Raw genomic sequence first — 15840 nt, 5'->3', positions numbered from 1 at the left:
GAATACAACACCGCGTTCGCCCGGGACATCAGCAGCCCGAACAACGAGGACAGCGTGCACGCCTTGAAGGCGGCGTTCGACTTCTTCGTGACGCAAGCGCGGCACGGACGGCGTTTCGTTCTCGGTGCCCCTCGGACCAAAGACGAGGCCCTTAGTGGACGGAATAGCCGAAGCCTTCTGCGCTGAGCCGGAGGCCGCAGCGTGGGCACGCGCTAGCCAGCACCGGTCGACCGAACGCGACGCCGTCATCACGAAGCACAGAGGCCCTCACCTAAAACAACAGCAACACAGGGGCGGAGGAGGAGGCCCAGGCGCGAGCACACTCAAGGCGGCAGAAACGGGAGAAAAATGTGCCGCCAACGCCCTCGTGCGACTCTTGCCGCAAAAGTCCCTTCCGCACACACAAATATGCGCGCCGTTGGGTCCGTCTGCCTCGCCAACTGAGGGGGAGGGGGGGCTCATCGCGAACGGACGCTCCTCAACACGGCATGACGGGCCGAAGGGGCTCTCCTGCCGCTGCGTCCAGCACGGCCGACGACGCAGTCCGACTTGCTACCCTTTTCCCGCTACGTCGCACCTTTGGTGAATCATCGCCGGCTCCTCGCTGGGAAGACGGCCAGCAGCTGGGACGAAGTCTGCCGTCTGACCCCGCAGAGCTTCCTAAGCGCCTCCAGCGCCAAAGTAGCGCCTTACCGTGCTGCGGAGGCGAAGCCAAGTCGTGGCGCGGCCCTTCTATCCGGACCTCTTCGGCGTCGTGTGGCTCGGTGTTTCGCGGCACGGCTGCACACGCCTCTCCGTACTTTGGGTTCTCGGACCATGCGCATGCTGCTGGTGACACGGCCTGTCTTCTTTACACCTTCCCCATCCCCTCTCCCTCCCGTCCCTCCTTCTCCAGCCCTCTTCATTCACTCTCCTCACGCCGGCGAAGGCACGCAAGTGTTCAAACGCCTACCCATACGTAATACTTATATATATATATATATATATTTATATATATATATATATTTATATTCATAGTTTCTTTCTGTAGAGGGGCATCATCTCCCAGTAGCTTGTCTATCCTTTCGTGCGGGTGGCTGCATTCGCCTCGATTTAGCGCAGTGCACCCGCTTGTCCCCTTCGCCTTTCCTTTCCTCCTCTCGCCCTTTTGTTGTTGTACTCATCTATCCATGCATGCGTGCATACATGCGTGTGTGAGTGGTGAGTGCGTGATGGGCGTGTGCGCGCACGCCTGCACCCGCTTCAAACGTTATTCTTTTTTGGCCGCCCTCACTCACTATTTGTTTGCCTTCTTTTCGCTTGTATTTCCGAAGACGCTGGCCGCCGTCGCGCGCCGGTCGAATCAACAACGCTAAGGAGCGAAGGACAGAACCCTGCGGTTGAAGTCCCGTTCGCACACCTGCCCCTGCCCCCCCCCTCCCCCTTCGCTCCCTGGCTCACTGAGTTCCGCGTCTGCGTGTACGTTGTCCGCGGCCTCCTCCTGTTTGTCGGTTGGCGTGTTGGCCCAGCGGTACAGCTAGGCGCCTTTATTCTTTGGGGGGTATTTCTTTGTCTTTCTTTCGGGGTCTCCTCGGTTATCCCTAGCACACCCTCTCTGCAACCTTCCATCTGCACAGACTCACCGACGCCGCCGGACAGATAACGGCACGATGCAGCTGACGAGCAAAGGCAACAGGGACGCAGCCACTCGCCAGAGTGACGGTGGCGCAAAGACTGGCGCAGTCGCCGTGGCAGCTGCATGCCCTGAAGCCCCACCGTCCCCTCCGCTGCATAGCTATGTTTTTCCCACAGCGCAGGAGCTCGTCTCGCCGGCGGCGCCATTTAGTAGCAGTAAAAGTGAGGACGTGTTGGAGATCGAGACCCCCAACCCTGTCGCCGCAGCGGCAGGCGGTTGCCGTCCCGCTGCGGAGCGCCGTGCGTCACGAGTTCGCTTCTTGCTGGCATTGGAGCCATTCTTTGAGCCACGCTCGGCAGAGCCGAGCGACGGGCTTTGGAACCGCGCTGACGGCGACTCCGTGTCGTTAGGCCACAGCAACGAGCTGCACCGCACGCTCTCCGTGTCTGCAGCTCAGCTGGAGCCGTACAGCGTGATCACTAAGACCGGCGGCGTGCATATTTCGCGGTGGACACAGGTGCTGGCGCTGCTCCAGCGCACCGGGCAGCAGTACATGCGCCAGAAGCTGCTCATCATCGCCGAGGTCGTTTCGCCGCTGCTCTTTGTCGTTCTCCTGATCATCCTGAACGTCGCCTTCGGCACCGATTCCATCCCCGAGACCGTCTTCACCGCCCCTGTCGTGTACAGCTACCAGCTGAACTTGCACGACTACATGACGTATATTTGCTACAACGACACGACGCGACCGATCAACGGGCTGCACCCGTGCGCCCACCTTGAAGTTCCCTACTCGTGCGACGGCGACGAATCGGGAATTCCGGTGTACGGGTTGTGCTACCTTAGCGGCTTCAAGAAACCTGCGATGGTGGTGAAGCACTACGTAAACTCCCTCATGGGCATCATCATCTCGCTACCGTCCCTCGACTCAATCATCGTGCACCAGTGGATGGCCAAGAAGGCCGGCCTGGCCAAGGACTCCCGTTCCCGCACCGCTTTGGCGGCACTCTCGAACATCGGCATCGGCTTGTCCGCCACGACTCGCTTCGACTCCATCTCATACTCGGGACTGCTGTACTTCGCCCCCGCGGCGAACACGCCGGCGGCGCTGATCGAGTACTTTCGCAAGCACTGCGCCATGTTCGAGTATGTCTACGGTGGTGTCTTCGACACGGTCGAAGAGGCGCACGCAGTCATAAAGGCCAACGGTTCAGATGAGGTTCTCAACTCCACCTGGGGCCTGATCATCGTCAACGACATTACAGATGGCTTTGATGTGCAAGTGCAGCTGCACAGCTCCGCGTTGCCGTCACTGTCGTCGCCGACAGTGTCGCTGGAGTTTCGCGGAGGCTTCACGTACGACGGCACCGACATGTTCCTCGCCTCTGGCTTTCTGTCGCTGCAGCAGATGTTGTACACGTACTTCTACGAGAGCAGGGCGGAGGCAGGAGCGCTAACCAACCTCCACAACGGCGCGGTCAGTCCGTACACGTTCAAGGAGATCTACCCCGTCATCGCCTCCTACCCCACCATCGCCGCACATACGCCGTATCTGCTCTCGCTCTCCCCCTCTCTCGTCGCCCTCGTGATGGTGATGTCTCTCCTCTACCCCTTCGCTCAGGTGACCAAGCGCGTGGTGCTGGAGAAGGAACTGTGCATCCAGGAGTCCGTCTGTATTATGGGGCTGAGGCGCTCCTCCCTCTGGCTGAATTTTCTCTTGGTCATCTTCTTCGAGTATGTGCTCATCTCCATCCTTCTGACGGTGCTCCTGTGCGCCGTCGTCGCGCCGCGCTCGGACCCCTTCGCTGTCTTCATTATTCTGTTCGTGTACTCCCTCACTCTGATCCCGTTGTGCGGCCTCGTCTCTGCCTTCTTGAGCCGTGCTCGCATGGCGACGCTGGTGTCACCGCTGATCTACTTTGTCCTCTCGATGCCGATCTTCGCCATGGGCACGGCGAACCGCAGCATCGTCATCGGCCTGTCGCTTCTCTCCCCCACCGCACTCGCCTCACTTCTGACGGATGTCTTCATCGTCGAGGCGGGCGGCGGCTTTCAAATGCACCACTTCAAAAGCCCGCACTTCAACGCCGAGCCGTACCTCATCATGATCATCCTCGCGTGCGACTGTGTCCTTTACCTGCTGCTCATGATCTACCTCAATGCCGTGCTGCCGCAGGAGTGGGGTACCCGAAAGCACCCGCTCTTCTTCATCATCGAACCGTGGGTGTGGCTGAAGGACACCTGCGGCATCTGTCGCAGGAATGCTCAGCGTGGGAGTGCATCTGAGCCTGCCTCTGAGCCGACGGGGACGACAACGGCACTAGATGTCGTGAGGCTAACCAAGGAGCGGCACGAGAGCGGCACGGCGACGGCGACGTCACAGAAGCAGCAGCGACCCGGTGCTCTCGCCTTCGACCCCCGTATCAGTCGCGACTCCTCGACCGACGACGAGAAGAACATCGGTGTTCGCATCAGTCATCTCTGCAAGTACTTCCAGCGCAACGGCAAGCGTTTTGCGGCGGTGGACAACGTGTCGTGGAACATGTATCGTGGTGAGATCGCGGTGTTGCTGGGGCCGAACGGTGCTGGAAAGTCGACGACGATCAACATGATCACCGGCATGCTAGCCGCCGACAGCGGCGACTGCTTCATTGAAGGCCACTCGATAACCCAGAATGTGGCTGAAGCGCGGCACGAGATCGGCTACTGCCCGCAGCACAACATCCTGTGGCCTGACCTGACCTGTCGCGAGCACCTCGAGTTCTACGGCAAGATCAAGGGGCTGCGTGGGGCCGAACTGGAGGACGCCGTCGTGGACATTCTCCGTTCCGTCGACCTCGAGGAAAAGGTGGACGCTATTCCAGCGCAGATGTCGTGTGGCCAGAAGCGGAAGCTGTCCGTCGCAATCTCCTTTGTGGGTCGCAACCGCGTCGTCCTCCTCGACGAGCCAACCGCCGGCATGGACACGGCTGCGCGACGTCACACGTGGTCTCTTCTGCGCGCCATGACCCAGCACCATACGATTATGCTCACGACGCACTTCATGGACGAAGCGGACCTGCTTGGTGACAACATCGCCATTGTGACAGAGGGTGTGCTGCAGTGCGCCGGCAGCACCGCGTTCCTGCGCCAGTATGCTGGGGTCGGCTACACGCTTCGCTTCGATCTCACTCCCGTCCCGGCGCAGGAGGATGGCGATGCGGCGCGGCAGGCCAAGGTTGCTGCGGTGTGGGCTGAGCTTCATCAGCTCGTCATGTCGCACCTCCCGGATTCCACCTTGGTGCTGCAGACGGATGCGGAGGTGGTGTACCAGCTGCGACTCAGCACCGATGCCCGCCTGCCAGAGTTTTTGAAGGATATGGAGTCGCGCGGCAACCGGCAGCTGCACATCCGCGGATACGCGCTGCGGGCGCCGACGCTGGAGGATGTATTCATGCGTGTCGTCGAGCACCAGATTGCGCCATCTTCACAGGTGGCAGTGGTGCGTGCGGCGGACGAGGCGGCGGCGCGAGAGCAGGTCGCTGGCGAAAAAGACGGCGGCCGCACCAGCAGCGGCCCGCCTGCGGCCCCCTCGTCTCCGTTAGTGCGCCATTTTGTGAACCGCCGCATGTCGCGGGCCTCGCTGCACTACCTCAACAACGAATCGACGCTGAACTACGGCAACAACGCGGAGCCGAGCGATGGCGATGAGTACCCGATGACGGACTTGGCGGCCGCGAGTCCCACACAACATCAGGCACCAAGTGACGTTGTCGGCGCGAGGTCGATGGCGGCCGCAGGACCCGACGGCGGCGACGCGGACGGGGTACATATCGCCGGTGTCCCCGAGAACAACAACGCGAGCGTCACGGGACTGCGGAAACGGGAGAGTCGCAGCAGAAGCCCTAACTACCACGAGAACGCCGACGGCGCCCCGAGCTTTTCGGCCCAATTCCCGCAGGAGGTCGTTGGCTCGGAGGACTTTTGTGCGGTGGCAAACAGGCCACTTGCCGGTCCTGCGCCGTCGGTGCGGAGGACCACCACCGCCGCACTGACGGCGCAGCAGCAGCAGCGCCAGGGAAGCACCACAACGGACGTCTCCAATAGTGGCATCCCCGGGGTGGCCACAGTGGCGGCTCGCGTCCACCGTCCAGACAGAGTGCCCTGCCCTCCGCTCTCAGAGGCCATGGTGAGCGAAAGCGCCGCGCAAACAAGCGCTGCCCCCGTCCCCACCACCACCGCCGCCGCAGCAGCAGCAGGGACGAACCCGAGTGTTCGCAGCGAAGCCTTCCTCTACAAGCTGGTCACCGACCATCACCTCACCAAGGTCTGGGAGTCGCGGCAGACATCGCAGCGCTGGCACCTCTGGGGGCTGCAGCTGCGCGGTATGATGTACAAGCGCTTCTTCTGCGCCATACGCGATCCTCGCATGCACTTCTTTCAGATTGTCTGCCCGATCCTCTGTATCTTCCTGGCGATGTCGCTGCAGCTGGTGGAGGGCGGCACCGAAGGGACGCTGTACCTCTCGCCCTCCGTTTTTGACGTGGAGTCGGCGATGCAGGTGTCGGGCTGCACAAACTACATGGGGGATGTGGCACGCATGCACGAGTATGGGCACAACTTTAGCAAGGTGTCCTTCAGTGACCCCAACTTCGTCAGCTCAACGGATATGTCCAGTGAGCTGCTTGACACGTGGTTCACTCACAGCCGCAACCGCTTCATGAGCCTGCAGTGCGGCGACCCCGACGTACAGCTGTATCTGACCTTCTTCTACCAGGATGTCATCGGCACGCGGCAAGTCAGCACGCTTCTGTACAACACGTCCTCGCGCAACAGTCTTCCGATTGCGATGCACATGATGTACGCCATAGCGTACTTTGGCGCCCTCGGTACGAGCGCTGATGCGGCCGCGGCCACCTACACGATGAGCCTGACAGGGCTGCCGCAGGATGCGAAGGCTACGCAGGCAACAAGCGCCATCTCCAGCATTCTCATCGGCACTGTTTTCCTGATCCCGCTCACATTCCTGCCGGCTAATCCGGTGGCGTGGGTGGCAAAGGAGTACGAGTCACGCGCGCGGCACCTGCAGACGGCCTCGGGGCTCTTCTACCTCGTTTACTGGATCGGCAATTTCCTGTTCGACTTCACCGCCTACGTCGTGTCCATGATCTTCATCGTCGTCACCTTTCTTATCTTCCGGCGCTGGGAGTACGTCGGCTGCGAGACGATCGGGGCCACGATTGCCTCCTTCTCCACGTACGGTGTTTGCTACTGCTGGTGCTCCTACATGGTGAGTTTTGCCTTTACGGAGCACACGACGGCGCAGATCGTCGTGCTGGGCGTGAGCTTCCTCACCGGATTCCTGTGCGTTATGCTGGTGTTCGTGTTGAGCCTGCTCGAAACAACGCTCTCGGCGTCGAACACGCTGCGGTGGGTCTTCCGCTTGCTGCCGCCCTACTCCATTGGTGAGGTGATCCTCAACCTGGCGCTGCTGGAGCAGAAGAAGATGACGGACCCGTCCTTGGCCGCGTGGAGCATGTCCATCACAGGCTGGCCTGTCATCTACATGGCCGTCGAGGCCCCCATCTTCGCCGCCATCACGCTGCTCTGGGACCACCCCAACCGGCGCGCGGTCGTCGACCAACTCAGTGTTTGGTGGGCTGCGCGGAGGTGCCGCTGTTGCGGTGGCTCTCGGTGCTGGCGTCATCGCACGCAAAAGGCGGATCGACGAGGCCGGCAGGCAACGATGCCTGACGCGGTTGCCGTCGCAGTGGATGGCACCAGCGCTACGCCTGTGAGCGCCGCTGCGGCGTCGCCCGGGGCCCCACCTCCAAGCGCTGTGTCGCCCATTCTGCGAAGCCACGACAATGGCTCCCCGGCCAACGGCGCCAATGAGACGGCGGAGGTGGCGGGCACGGGGACGAGTGCGCTGATGCAAGGCGCACCGCCGCGGGCCAAAGTCATTGTCCCAGACCCCTCTCGTTCTCCACACAAGGAATGGGGAGAGGAGCCGGTGGCGTCGAATGCGACCCCGCTGCCCATGACCCCGATTTCAGCTGCTGACGCAATCGTGGGAGGCGGTGTCGTGGGGTTGACTGGGCCCACGCGGATGGGTGTTACAGGGGCACAGCAGAGTCAGCAACAGCTGATGAGTGGTCGGTCTGTGAGCAACCGGACAAACAGTGCCACGCTGCCCGAGATGATCTACCCGCCGCCGCGCTGGTGCAAGGCGGAGGTGCTGCGGCGGCGGCAGGAGGAGGACAGCGACGTCGAGGAGGAACGCGGCGCTGTCTACCAGGCCGAGCGGCAGCACTTTGCTGAGCAGACGGCGCTGTCCATCAGAGCTGCCTCCTCGCGCCGCCACTCACGCCAGCCGACGGGCAGCGACAGCAAGGAAAAGTGCCAAAAAGAGGCTGAGCCGACGGTGGCGTCGTGTGATGCCGTGCGTCTTGTCGATCTTCGCAAGGTCTACCGCGCGCCGCGGAAGGTGGCAGTGAGTGCGCTAACGCTCAGCATCATGCACGGCGAGGTATTCAGCTTCCTCGGAACGAACGGTGCGGGCAAGAGCTCCGCCCTATCCATCATCACGCAGGAGCAGCTGCCAACGAGCGGCCGTGCGTATGTGTGCGGCAACGATGTGGTGCGCGAGAGCCGCCGCGCTGCTCGGTGTCTTGGGTACTGCCCGCAGCTCGACGCATGTCTCGACCTGCTCACTGTGACGGAGCACCTGCTTCTCTACGCCATGGTGCGCGGTGTGCCCGTCGGGCAGCTGGAAAGCCTCGTCACGAGCCTCCTGATCATCTGCAACCTCACGCAGTACCGTCATGCCTCCGCTAGGCAGCTCTCCAGCGGCAATCGGCGCAAGCTGAGTGTGGCCATCGCGCTGATCGGCGCACCCAAGGTGTTGTGCCTGGACGAACCAACCTCCGGCATGGACCCGCTGGCGCGGCAGCTGCTCTGGCGTGCGATCGATCGCGTCTCTCGCAAATGCTGCATCATTCTCACGACGCACCACCTGGATGAGGTCGAAGCCCTCGCGGACTGCGTCGGCATCATGGTGGACGGTGGTCTACGCTGCTTCGGTGACATGCCGCACTTGAAGCACAAGTACGCCGGCAATGCGTATGAGCTGACGCTGCGCGTGTCGCCGGGGGCGCGTCGGTGCGCACAGAAGCGCCGCGAAGAGCAGCGTCAGCGCCCCGCGGCGGAGGCTGGTGTCTCACCGGTGGCGGACTGCCAACGGTCAAACGCAAGTACTGCACACGGCCTGAGCAACAAAAACCAGGGCAGCACAATCAACTCCGCGCTGGGTCGTCGCATGTCCACCTCCTACGCCGGCAAAGACCTCATCGACACCTCCGACGACATCTTTCAGTTCATGCTCAAGGCATTCCCATCGGCGCTGCTCATCGAAGTCTTCAACAACGAGCGGTACATCTACACTCTGCCAGCGACCCGCGACGTGGCGGACGCCATGCAGCAGCTCCTGCAGCAGCAGCGAAGTCAGCGCAGTATGCAGCTTGTGCAGACGCCGTTAGTCAGCGCGAAGAACTATGTCGGTCAGCACAGCGCCATGAGCACAGCCAAAAAGTCGCCGCCGATCGTGCGTCTGTCCGAGGTGTTTGAGACACTCCGGGCCGCGCAGGCGGAGCTGGGTATCACAGAGTACAGCGTGTCGCAAGTGTCACTCGAGCAGCTGTTCCTGCGCGTGTGTAGCGCCGAGGAAACACTCAATCAAGACCGCCGCCACAACCGCGCCAGCGCCGCCTCCCCAACTAGTCAGTCTACAACCTTCGTCGTCAACTCAAACACGTGCAGCGGTGTGACCCCTCATGGCCATCTACTGCAGCGACAGGGCAGCCGCGCGTCTTTCATTGCGCGGAGCTCGGCCGCAGCGATGAGTGATAGCGGTGCGTCGCCGTCACGGCGTCGGCTGAGTATGCCGTCATACGGCAGTCTTCCTGGCGGCACGACGGCGCCACGTGTGACCTTCGCCGAGTACCGCCGTCAACGCGCCTTGTGGCGACTTCGCACTGAGGCCGCTGAGCCGCACCTTACCCCGTCGAAGCAGCAGCGGGTGGCACAGCCGGATCATTAGACCACGCCTTGAGACGTAGCGAGGGAGAAAGAGACAGACACGTGTGATCGGGCTACGGCTGTTGATACGCACATGCGGCCGAAAAAAAATGTGCATATGTGTATACATGTGTATAGCATATATATATATATATATGTGTGTGTGTGTGTGTATATACGTGTGTCTGCCGCGTTACTCTCTCTGTGTATGGTATATATGTATATATATATATATATATATGTATATGTATATGTGTATATGCATGTGCATGTGTGTGTGTATGATGGTGCCCCTCTTTGCCTTTCTTCGCGTGCGGCTTCTCTCTTTCTCTCTCTCTGAGTGTGCGTATGTGTGTCGCTTTTCTCCGACACGCCTCCTGCGTTCGGCCGCTCTGTTTCCCTTCTGGTTTTCCGATACCTCTCTTCTGCCCTTTTCCCAGCCAGGACACACAGGGAGGGAAGGGGGACACACACACACACACCTCATAATGCGTGGTATCCCAGGGTCTCCCGTACACCTCCCCTCCCCCCCCCCCACACACACACATACATACATCGTCTATGGGGAGCAGCTTGAAGTGCTTACCAGATAGAGGACTCAGAGCGCCTCATCGCTGCTGATGCCGGCGGTGGGATCCCGGACGGTGCAGCGGGTGGGTGGGCAGAGCTTGGGTCAGGGGCGGTGCTCAGACGACTGGGCCGGCACCCTGCTGTAACGCACGTGCCGGCGGCTGCTTGAGACCAGGCGATGTGGGGCCTATGAGACGGGCTGGGGTTGGACGCCGGTTGTATGGCAAAGAATGCGCACACGTTGGAGCAAAAAAAAAAATGGGGGAAAAAAACAACATCCGCGATGCGGTTTCGGTACTCTCTCTCTCTCCGCCCACACACGCATACGCCAACCGCCCAGCCCTGTCAACCTTTCTGTCTCTCAGAGAGTAGACGAGTCGGCTGTCCTCTCTCGGTTCTCTACACCATCTCTCTCTCTCTCCCTCTGTGTGCCCTACTCTCCATTTATCGGGTTTTTGCTCGGTCTCGTCCGCTGGAAGAAGGAACTGGCAACGAAGGCGACGACGCGCAGACACTCGCACTCACGGATACAGCAACAGGCCCCCTCGATCGACCTTGTTTTTTTTTGAAAGTACACAGCAGCGGTTGTAGCGGTGGTGGTAATTGTGGTGCATCACCGCGCACACACCAGACATCCACACATACACCCGCGCATACCTACGCGTGTCCCCCAGCGCCGAAAGAGGAGGACGAGCATACGACAAGGGGTTTCTTGTGGGTGAGAAAGCGGAGACACGCATATCCAAGATATTGCGTCTGCCCCCCTCCCCCTCATCCCTCCCTCTCATCCTCTGGAAAGAACAAAACAAAGGGAGAAGAGCATCGCAAAAAAAAAAAGAGGCAGCCGTGAAAGAAGGCGGTAGCGAGCCCGAAGGTTTCGGGAACGTTTGACCCGCCGCATCCTCCTCCTTCCCTGACCTCGATCTTTCTCTGTGCGTAGGCGTTAACAGTTTTGTGGCGCTGTCTGTGCGCGTGTAGCCATCATTCGTTCAGCCAGTCTGCGCTAGAGCAGTGACGACTTGCCATCGCAAAGGCAATCGATAAGTGGAGATTTTCAACGCGCAGAAGAGCGTGGGTGAAGACGGCAGCCGCCACAGCAACACAAACTTGAAGTCATTGACCAACGACGAGGCCGTGTGACAACAAAAAGAAGGGTGTGGCGATCGTGCGCCGCCAATAACGCGTCTGCATGCACAAGTACGCACACGCTGATACACGGACACCTTCTTGTTTTCCTTTGTTTTCCATCCTTTTTTGTTGGGTAGGGGAGGTGAGGTTGCCGACCTTCTGGCGTCCCGCAAAACACCTCAGATGGAGCGAGACGTGCACTGAGACGCAGACCGAGAGAGATCCACGTATACGCTGCACACACAGCCTTTGCGTGTGTCTGTGAACTCGTACACACATACACAACCTCCTATTCTTGTCTTTGCTTGTTTGCTCTGGTACTTCCCCCTCTCTCACTCTTCGAAATATTCGTTCTCTTCCCTGTGTTCTTGTGTTTATGTTGGGCGCACGCATACATGAATGTGTGAGTGCGTACAGAAAGAGAGTACATACATATACACATGCATGCACGTCTGTCTGTGAATACTGGGGTTCTCGCTTCTCTCCATCGTACCTTTGTCCTTTTTTGTTATTTTTTCATTCTCGTTCTCGTCGTTATTTTCTTCGCGTAGATCCCATTCGGTATCCCCCGAGAGACCTCTCGCGCTCTCCTTCCTGTGTTCTGAGCTGCCCCTGTCTCTCTCTCTTTCCTCATCCTTTGCGTGCGTGTATGTGTGCGCGCGTTTCCCCCCCCCCATCCCCCTCGTACATTGGTGCTCTTCATTTCGTTATCTGTGTTTTATGGTTTCTTTGCCTTCTCCACCCCCTCCCCCATCTGCCATTACGCGTGCCTCCCTTTCCTGTGCGTGCGTACAGTGCGTTCTTGGTTGTGGTTACGCCTTGCTCTTCGTTTACCGACTTGCTCCCGCTCGCTCTCTTTTCTTTGCTGTTCGCCGTTGCGGCAAGAGTGTGTCCCGTGCGTGTGCGTGTGCAGTGGTGTGCGTGATGGGTCTGCACCGCTCTTGATACCCAAGCACCTCTTTGCGCGTCACCCTATACTGCCCTTTTCTGCCTTTTCTGCCTTCGCTTCTTACCCGTGCGCGTGGCCGTTTGCTGTTGTTGTCTCTATTCTTCGACACGCACCACCTTCCCCCAGTCTCATTACCCCCGCCCCGTCTTCCCATCTCATCCTTCTCCTTCCTCCTCTACGCACCCCCAACGTCCTTACTTCTTTGGCCATCCTTTCTCTCTGTTTTCATCTTTTCCATCAGTACACTTCCCACACCACCACAACCACCACCCGTCCCGCCTGCCTGCCTCGCCGTCCCTCTCGCTAGCGCCTCCCTAGCCCACCCACACCATCCATCCTCTCCCCTCTGTCTTCCTCCTCCTACTCCTCTCGACTTCTTTTTCGTGTTTGATCTCTTCCTTGCGCGTTTGCGTTTCTCTACGATTCGCGCCTCCCTTCCTCCCCTCCTCCACAGCCCCCCCCCCCGTGGCACCTTGCCTCTCCTCGTTTTGTGGTTCGCCGCTGCGTCGTCGATTGCGTCACGCTACGCATCCCTCTCTCTTCTTTCGTATTCGTTCTCCGCCATCATCATCGGCGCAACGAAATCGTTTCGAGCTGTGTGCACGTGTGTGTGTGTGTGTGTGTCACATCCAGTGTTTCTCTTGTCGTTCCTTTTCCTTCGTGGGTTTGTTTTCTGCTTCTCCTCCGTCCTGCCTTTGTCTGCGTAGCCGCCATCCCTCGCACAGGAGGTGATCAGCCCATCCTTTGCCGTTGTCTGCCTGTGTGTGTGCATGTGCGTGTGCTCCCTTTCTTTCCCTGTGTCTTTCTCTCATCGCCACAGAGAGAGAGACAAGAAGGTCGAGGACGGGGCGTTGGTCCGGCAGCTTGAGGTACAAAGAAGGCGGGAAAGCACGGCTCCAAGGACGTTGTGCAACGCAGGCGATGATGTCCTTTCCTCGCGATGACTGCGGCAGCAGCAGCAGCAGCAGTAGCATGCCGGCCGCCCCGCCCCAGCAGCGACAGCATCACCTGCTGCAACAGCAACCGCACCCTGCACAGATGCCGACGGCGCCGTCGCAAGAGCATGTGCAGTACTCCATCTCTCCCGGGCCATACAACTCCTCTACCGCAGCCACCATCCTTACTGCTGATCAGCACCAGCAATGTGACCTCCAGCAGCGTCTGCTTCAGCATAAGCCGCCCGCCGTGAACATGTACACCCCCACCTCGGCGAGCCTTGTGGATGTGGGTGGCCCTCTCGGTGCGCAGTCCGCCATGACATCCATGCAACAGCAACAGCACCACCATGTCGCTCCTTCCCTGTCAAAGCATTCGTCCTTGTCGGAGCTGAACAACCCGAACGCAATACAGCTGCACGGACTTCTCCCCGAAACTAGCGCCGCCGCCAGCGTACCTGGTCTCTTCCTGACGGCGCCGACTTCTTCGTCGCCTGCGCACCGTCGACCCAGTGTGCTGAACAGTAACGACAACAGCGGTCCCAGCACCAGCAGCCCCCTCCCCCTGGCCCAGCGACTGCAGCCTGCTTTTGTGGACACGACGTCGTCGGCGTCGATCTTGTCCTCCTCCTCTCCAGATCCGCAGCAGCTGCACAGAACGGCGGCCATCACGCCCTTCACCACGTGTCCCCCTCTGGCACACAGAGCGCCGCCTCCGGTAGCCGCCTATCCCGCCTCTCCACACTCGCCAGCTGGCTACGGTAGCGGCGGCATCCCCTCACCCCTCCAACAGCACCAGCACCAGCAACTGCACTTTCTCTCTGTTGGGGCTAACGCTGCAGCACCAGAAGGCCTGGTGCCCTTCGCCGCCTCCACCGCTCCCCCGTCGCTTCCCTCGCCGGGAGCAGTCGCGACACCGACCACGGCAACAGCGACGAGTCTCAGTGTGCTGGCGGGCCTTGACGACCTACAGCAGGCACATGAGCGACCCTTTCGTTTCAAAGTGCTGCCGCCGCCGCCGACGTTTGACGGGTTCCTCATGCTGTGGGAGACGAACGCGTCTGATCGGCGCTCTTCTGGAGCCACGACGATGGGCGAGGACACGAGCAGCAACAGCATCACGCAGCAGCAGCAGAGGATCGCCCATGGAGGCGGCCACAGCCGTGGCGGAGCTGCTCCAGCGATGGAGCGAGGCGACGTGGAGGCGGTGCTGCGAGCGTCTACCAGTGAGCGTGCCGAACCCCGCCGGTCTGCCAGCGATTTCGGCGCCTTGAGTGCTGCCGAAGACGACGGGGCCTCGGACGGCGCCGCGCCGTGCAAGGCAGCTGCAGCAGTCGATGTGCACGATAAAACCCGCATCAGCGGCGAGTCCGGCCAAAGCACACCAGAGCGGCGTGCCATGGTCGCCCAGTACCGCCAAATCCTCGAGCGATGGTGGGCGTACATGGTGACTTTCGCGAGTAAGCCGGAAGTGCGGCAACGGCTGGGCAACATGCGTCTGTGTCCGTCTTTCGCGGATGCACATCAGGCGGCAGCAGCAGCCTCACCGGTCGGAAGTGGGAGTGGGGTGCTTGATGGTGTGCCGACGGACGCTTGGCAAACTAATGTGCTCACCGCACCCGCGGCGTCAGCGGACCCGTTTATAGCAGAGGAAGTTGTCCTGCAGGCCTGGTCGACGCTACTGCTACAGTGGTGGGAAGAAACGAAGCAGCGCCGTCTTCCTCGGCGGAGTCGTCACGGGGCACCGCGCCGAGGAGCACCCCCAACTCGAATGGACGACGACGGAGTGGACAGCACCAGAAGCGGCAACGAGAGGCGCGACGCCGCGTCATCGGAAAGTGTGCACTCCTACGAACTGCCGAGCGCCGAGGAAGGGCGCCTCACCCGATCGCTGCCGCCGCCTGACCACGACGTCCTCCTGCACTTTGACTTCACGATCCCGTCTGCGTCAAGCAGCCAAGCGGACAGCTTGCAGTTGTGAGCGGAGGGCAGGTGCGAGAAGACAAGACGTTGCTGCCGCTCTGTGCCCTTCGGGAGTAATGCTTTCGCACTCACAGCGTCATTGTGTTCCAACCCGTTGCGCAACTTATCGCCGTCGCATCTGTGCGTGTGTGCATCCGAGTGTGCATGGGTGAGCATCTGGTGCCCAGCCACTCGGCAAGCGTACTGCGCCCTTCCTGTAGCACAGCACACCGCTGCTGTCTTTTCAATGCCTGTTTGTTCGCCAGCCGCACTGCCGCCCAACCCAAATCAAGCGTGGAGCTGCCTTACCACAGCAAGCGCCGTCATGCGCCGCGGTTGAGCGGACCAGGTGTCCCTCAGTCAACCATAAAACGCCACCCCAGCGGCGGCCACGTGCGTCTTTTGAGAAAACCCAACCGCAGAGTTTCGTGGTGGCCAAGCCCTCCGCCGACCAGTGCACGCCTTCGCCTCGCAACAACCGCACGACGTGACCACACGGCACCATTTCGCCAGACACGCACGGCTGCGCACATGCACACCAGCGCCGCAGCCACCGCACCCCTTCGCCCACCCACCGCCCCTCCGCTTGGGCGTGAGCCCCCCCCCCTCCCCCTCGCACGGCGAAGAGG

The 15840-nt window shown here is 60.6% G+C and overlaps 2 protein-coding genes across 2 annotated transcripts; both read left to right on the top strand.

Annotated features, from left to right (window-relative positions):
* Nucleotides 1-1649: 1649 nt before the first annotated feature.
* Nucleotides 1650-9689, top strand: LDBPK_150800 (ATP-binding cassette protein subfamily A, member 7, putative; the record flags this gene model as incomplete). The annotated part of the gene is made up of 1 exon (XM_003859556.1): nucleotides 1650-9689. The coding sequence occupies one exon, from the start codon at nucleotides 1650-1652 to the stop codon at nucleotides 9687-9689; it is 8040 nt and encodes a 2679-aa protein (XP_003859604.1).
* A 3546-nt stretch (nucleotides 9690-13235) lies between these two features.
* On the top strand, nucleotides 13236-15230 carry LDBPK_150790 (hypothetical protein, unknown function; the record flags this gene model as incomplete). The annotated part of the gene is made up of 1 exon (XM_003859555.1): nucleotides 13236-15230. The coding sequence occupies one exon, from the start codon at nucleotides 13236-13238 to the stop codon at nucleotides 15228-15230; it is 1995 nt and encodes a 664-aa protein (XP_003859603.1).
* Between the last annotated feature and the right edge of the window lie 610 nt (nucleotides 15231-15840).

Source organism: Leishmania donovani, chromosome 15, assembly GCF_000227135.1.
Source record: "Leishmania donovani BPK282A1 complete genome, chromosome 15".
Taxonomy (NCBI): domain Eukaryota; phylum Euglenozoa; class Kinetoplastea; order Trypanosomatida; family Trypanosomatidae; genus Leishmania; species Leishmania donovani.
Note: the sequence above shows the minus strand (reverse complement) of the source record. Positions and strands in the feature narration are given on the sequence as shown.